Raw genomic sequence first — 6,304 nt, forward strand, 5'->3', positions numbered from 1 at the left:
GAACTCAAATCGGAACGATGGGAGCGCCACACGGTGGTTATTCCGGGAACTTTTTGATCAAGGTAGTATTTCATCTGAAGTTCAAAGTATGCATTGATTAATTTGCAATGTTTTCTCCTTAAACATCCCAAACATTATTAACGCCTTGTATTTGAGACTTCGGTCCTGAGTTTCTAGAGATGGTCCACAATTCTTATCCCGTACTTCAGCAGTAATTAATCAGTACGAGGTTATTTATTATAAAAATGCCTGGAAGTACCTCCAGGAGATATATTTTTGGAAAATACATCAAACATACAAGGAAAGAAATCAAATATATTTTTACTAGTCATTTTATTTTAAATGGCAAATTTTCACGGAACATGTCACATTTCATTTTTTGTGATTACTTAGTCAGTGCACCAACGCCCAAGAAAAAATACATACCTACTATTTCTTTCTTATATAGGTTGTTAGTTTTAACATCCAAAAGAACACGCCTGAAATTAACTCATCTTTAATTTTTTCACCCGTACTTCTGATGACCCTCACTAAATTTCTTACCAAAGCTTGTCACTCTAGAATGAATTGAAGTGGACAAGAAGCTTACTTTTATGAATTATAAAGTTAACTGTATCTCCTGCATTAACGAAGAATTTTTGTGTATAGCTCTGCATTGTTGGCCACATAATTATTATTTAAGTCATGAGGGGTTTGTATCAGAATATTGCTGATCGCAAGGTGGAATGTGTCTCAAATTTGTTCCAAAGTAAATATTTTTAACTTGAGGGGTATAACTAAGTCTTTATTTCAAATAAAACTGTTTTAGTGACTGCATTTCTGTGTCATCATTTGGCCACACCAGACATTAATGAAGTCGACTTGTTAAAATGTGAACACACAATTACACATGTGCATAATTTTATCTTTCAGACGGAGAGAATGGTAGGCTAATGTTTTTCATTCCAGCTGAAAGCTTATTAGCGTAAGAAGTTGCATAAAGCTTAGTAGATGGCATCATTTATCCCAAATGAAAAAAATCAAATGACGAAACAGTTAATGTAATTTATGTTTAATGAAATGGTGAATAAAAAGTTGAGATTATTAGCAATTTAATATTTCCAAAAAAACACAAAAATAAACACTACAACAGAACATTACCATCTTCAATGGAACTTTCTTGGTCTGCATGTATTACAAATTATTTGACTCAACCTTTGATTTTTTATCCAAGAGCATTACCGCAGTTTTAGCGGAGATATCTGCAGACTCTTTAATTGCTGTATCATTAATGGCTTCCATCAAGGAATCACACCTGGAAAAAGATAGCATGTACTACTATTACAGAAATTTTCGTTTAAAATTATCCTTAATCAGTACGACAACAATGCATACTTCTCCTTTCTTAGCTGTGTGTCAGGGAGCAAAATTGTCTGCAAGTTTTGGACTAAAACAGACTTCTCCGTCAAATCTTCACTGTAATGCTCATAACACTTCTCCAGCAACTCATCACATCTTTTCAATTTCTCTATCATAGCCACTGTGAAAATATAGAGAAGTGATGGTAATAATATTTTACCGTGTGCACTTGCCCCATCAAGATACGTAATGCCAAAAAACAAAAGACCGGTGAGTCACTAAAAATGTCAGTAATAATATGAATACCAATAAATCAATAGCATTAAATGACATTTGAGAGCATGTGTGATATCAAGAGAGCATCCAAGACAAGGAAAATTATTAAAAATACAATTAAAGTTCGACACAACTTCACTGCAAATCACGGGTATTACTTTTAATTGGCGGACCAGTGCATGGATGTTTATGCGTTAAATCTAAATGTGGCCTTGTGCAAGATAAGTGCATGTCCACCTAAGATTTATAAACCTATTAGCTGAATTCTACAGACACAGTTGGAGATGGTAAACATAAATGCAACAGTGGAAAGGAATGTCAATCAATCAATTTATTTCAGTCCAAGGATTTGCTGCACAAACATTGGCCATGCCAAAGAAAATAAAATGCTGCAAATCAGAGTCGTAGATATTCATGGACAGAGTAGAACATACACCTATATATTATATACTAAACATAAGATATTTTTGTAAACTATCTTGATACACATGATAGTAACTCTTTCTAAAAAACTAAGAGAAATTTTTGCACATTAATTATATTAACTACAAAATAATGTCTACAGATGAATTATCAGATATGAAAACTGAAACAAAAAGCCATGACAATTTGGAACTAGACAATTTGGGAAGGTATTTCTCACCCACAGACAACATTTTAAAAACATATTTTGAGCTCATTTAACGCCAGAAAAATAAGCTATATTCCCATTTTGTGCTCAACAGCCTAAGATGCATTAAGTTTTATAACATTGGAATCAATAATATCTTTTGCACTTTACACAAGAAAACCTAGGGTTTTCATAGATTCATTTGCGACTCATAATATGAATTTTGCAAGTGAGTTCTCAGCCCGTGATGAAATCCAATCGCGTAACTGAAAAATTTCAGGTTAAAATTTGATAGCCAGTAGTGCATCACACTGCATAATTCCTTCTTCTTAGCAATACATTAGCAGATACAGGGCATTTAAAGAAATTTCATACAGAGTCATGTAAGTGCTTATGTTATCTTGAAATGATTTTATCACGACAGAGTTGTTCCGAGTGGAAGATTTGGTACATCAATCAAGATAGAAAAAGACGGGATGAAATTTATTTTCAGTGTTGGGTTATGAAAGGGGTAATGAACTCTAGGAAGGAGAGATCAATATGTACTGCATATGAATTAGATGTGATGAGTAAGAGAGAGAATTCCAAGGGCAGGGGAGTGAAACAGGGATGCCAATTATTCTGGTACGTACTTGCTAACATGTATGCCGAGATGATAGAGCATATTTCCACATGACCAAGCAAATACAGATGGTAAAGGGATTTCAGTTAATGTAAAGTGCGCACAAAATAAGTATGGCATGAAGATTAACCGCAAGAAAACCATAGTAAAGAGACTCTCAATCCAAGCTAAGTTCAACACTATTGTAGGCAGGAAGTGATAAACTAGAGCAGTACACTTAGTTGGGCTGTATTCCAAAAGAAAAGGGGTGTAGAGCATAGAGGAGGATAACTGATCACAGATATTCTAATGCTAAGGAGATAAAAGAAAAGACTTAAATCTGGAGTGAAACGCTGCACATTTCTAAATAAGGTCTTTGAGGGAAGAGGACGAGTCTAGAGAGATTTTGAGATTTCAATAGGGAGCAAATAAGTCGGAGGGGAAGTTGCTGTGGGAAATCATAAATGGTGGAAATATTGAAATGCAGTGGGATGTTGAAGGCCACGAAAGGAGGGAAAATGATAGTGGGGCTAGTGAAAGAAGAGAAAGGCCTTTTAAAAAATATGAAGGCTGGTTTAAGTTACAAAACATGGAGAAACGGAATCGTGCGAGACAGACGAGGGAATTGTCATGTCACATAGGAGATAATACTCATTAGACAATCCAAAATCTAACTTTAATAGGCAGAATACCTTTAAAGAATAAATGAGACATTCAAATCGACTGTATACAGACAATTCTCAAGTGAAATTGTAAAATTATGTCATGAAATACATTGAATATCAATCACGTCTTCATGATGGCCGAGTGCAATCTACTATTAATACCACTCTATCTGGAAGTATTGAGGGGTAAATTCATTACAATCATTAACTTTAATAAATAAAAAGTTAATATGTCACATTCTTGAATTTAAACTACGGATCATGCAGTTACATTGAGCAAATCCCACTTCCATTATTGAAATAAAGACTCGTACTTTTCCACAGATTTTAAATCTGTGGAAAAGTACGAGTCTTTATTTCAATAATGGATATCAATTACTTCCATGAAGTGAAGCCTGAAACAATAGAATAAATCCCACTTCGTTTACCACAGACTTTAGGCTTAAAAACAAATCATATAAAAAGTTTTATTTCAGGCCCCATACTTGATGTGTGTGTATTTATGTATTTGCCAATTACTAAATCTATAATAATGAAAGCTACTCACACTGCTGGCTGGAAGACAGAATCTGAAAACCCTTTGAAGGTAGCTGGTGGAGTGACCGCTCAAATTCATTCTTCAGAGGATTCATTATATCCATCACATCAATGGATGCATCTGAAATGGTTTCAGCAAAATTTAAAGTGCATAAAACACCAATTCATTATATACAACATCAGAGGGCACATTGCTGGCATTAATGATGATACACTTGAACTTGAAGCCATGCCAAGAAAATATTCAATTAATAAATACTGAAAGTACTTGAAATAACCTTGTGGTCTATCATCTTATTTTGCCTAAGTAATGAACAAAAATATTGCTTTTCTTAAACAAGGTAAAGCTTATTTCAAATTAAGCTCCGTGCGAGGCAAAATTTACATTCAGAATTGAAGGATTTGATACACTAACACTTTAATGATTTGGAATGAAATGTCTCTAAATGTCATGTGCCTGTTTTGCTAAGAAGAAGGGCATTATGCACTATGAATATGCTATTGGCTCTCTTATTTTGACCAGAAATTCCTCAGTTCTGTTTTATATAAAATTATACCATTTGGATCTGTGCGTTCAGGGGCCTCTACAGAACTCAACACCCTTCAGTCAGGTCAAACGCTTCACCCACTGGGCTACCACACACTATGAAAGTACTATAAGGAACCATTTAACTATGCTCACTAATATTCACCGAATGCATTTATTATTTTATTTTACACCAAGGTTTAACTAAACGTGGAGTTAACAGATATTCATGTACCTTTGATGGGAAAGAGGTAAGGTGTATTCCTAGGGCAAGTTATGTTTCACAGATAAAATCTTATCAAATTTTGGAGTTTTCATCTTCCATTATGCCTTAACTCTTCACAGAATACACAGCTTTCGAAACCAATAGTTTTAAGGAGTGGCTCTCAGTGCCCAAAGATACTTCAAGTAATCAGCCAACGGTTATGGTTAAAATTTTGCTTGAAATTTACAAGAAAAATATATCAATTGAGAGGAGTTAACGCTGTTAAGTTTTTAACCAGGGCTCCAAACAACTTTGGTTGAACACCTCACGAGTGTAACTTATGTAATGACGGTGAATATAGTCAATTTAATAAAAACAACTAAAACACTAAACCCAAAAATTGAACAATTAATTCAGCCTCTCCAAAAATTGGACACATTAAAAGTTGTACCGCCCGTGACGATAACATGATGCGTTTAAATTGTTTTCAGGAATTCCCGGACTTTCCAGGTACTTCACGACTAAAAATTCCAGTTTTCCCTCTTCTCCAGAATCATGAGGGCCTCGGTGGTTTACTTAAGTGAGATTGAGATATTTTGGAATAAAAATCACCTGATAGAGAGGAATGTGAATTGTGCTCTTCTTCTAAATATTTCAAGCCTCCCAAAATGCCTGAGGCTAGGTCCTCTCTCTTCAACGCGCACATAAATTTCTTGCATTGAATCATCTCCTCCATATACTTCTTTTCCATATCAACCTGATATTAAAGGAAATTGAAAAAATATTAGTACACGTTAAGTTGATGCTGCTGACAATAAGGGCCGCTTTTTTGAGATCAATTACCTCACGAGAATTATGATTAACAATAGTGCGACAGAAGAGGGTTGAAATGAGCAGGTGAAAGAGGGATGCCTCTCTATCAAATCGGTGAAGAAGTGAGGCTTCTACTTGAAATAATAAAGTATAAACGGATATAAAATACATAAACTCACGTTAATCGCCGAAGACATAGATTTGCAATGTTTATCAGTCATTATGTTCAGGTAAGTTGAAAGGAAATTTTCATTAAGTGCTTCGTCCACTCCATCATCCACCTATCCTCCAAATAGGAAAAGTACATATCTCCATATACAATCTCGAAAATATCAAATAAACAATGTCTTATTTTTACTAGATAAAATAATTAAGAGAAATGTTAACTTACAATGCATGACTTACTAAAGATGGATCTATTCATTTCTGGCACTGCTTTTACCACTCAGGACCTTCACCTGGCTCTCGGCAAAATCACTCGCGAAGACCCGCCACATTCTCGCCGTTTGACAACCGTAGGCCGCCCGCCCACTTCCTCCCAAACCCCGTTCCCGCCAATTGACAACCGCAAAGCGTTCGTACATGGCCCAACCTGTCATACAACGAAGCGATATGAGAAATTTTCATTTCAATTATATAAGGCGTACGAATAGATTCATATAACACCACATTTGCTATTGCTACTAATTAGCTGTGATATCTCACATAATACTTTCTTACAAAAGAACATTAC

General features: G+C 35.0%; 1 protein-coding gene across 1 annotated transcript; it reads right to left on the reverse strand.

The window, feature by feature from the left end:
- Nucleotides 1–1,043: 1,043 nt before the first annotated feature.
- Nucleotides 1,044–6,101, reverse strand: LOC139687017 (uncharacterized). Its single transcript, XM_071584111.1, has 6 exons — nucleotides 5,963–6,101; nucleotides 5,751–5,852; nucleotides 5,371–5,515; nucleotides 4,038–4,148; nucleotides 1,375–1,519; nucleotides 1,044–1,294 (listed from the first exon to the last, which is right to left on the reverse strand). The coding sequence occupies exons 1-6, from the start codon at nucleotides 5,993–5,995 to the stop codon at nucleotides 1,174–1,176; spliced, it is 657 nt and encodes a 218-aa protein (XP_071440212.1). The 5' UTR covers nucleotides 5,996–6,101; the 3' UTR covers nucleotides 1,044–1,173.
- Between the last annotated feature and the right edge of the window lie 203 nt (nucleotides 6,102–6,304).

The sequence above is a fragment of the Hetaerina americana genome, unplaced genomic scaffold, assembly GCF_022747635.1.
Source record: "Hetaerina americana unplaced genomic scaffold, ioHetAmer1.1.p SCAF_1, whole genome shotgun sequence".
Taxonomy (NCBI): domain Eukaryota; kingdom Metazoa; phylum Arthropoda; class Insecta; order Odonata; family Calopterygidae; genus Hetaerina; species Hetaerina americana.

What these genes read in the sequence shown, in the direction of transcription:
- LOC139687017 (XM_071584111.1), bottom strand. Translation starts at nt 5,995, where the DNA reads ATGAATAGATCCATCTTTAGTAAGTCATGCATT. An exon ending in CTATGTCTTCGGCGATTAAC is followed by an intron (nt 5,516 to 5,750) that starts GTGAGTTTATGT and finishes CTTTAATATCAG; the next exon opens with GTTGATATGGAAAAGAAGTA. An exon ending in TCTGTCTTCCAGCCAGCAGT is followed by an intron (nt 1,520 to 4,037) that starts GTGAGTAGCTTT and finishes ATATTTTCACAG; the next exon opens with TGGCTATGATAGAGAAATTG.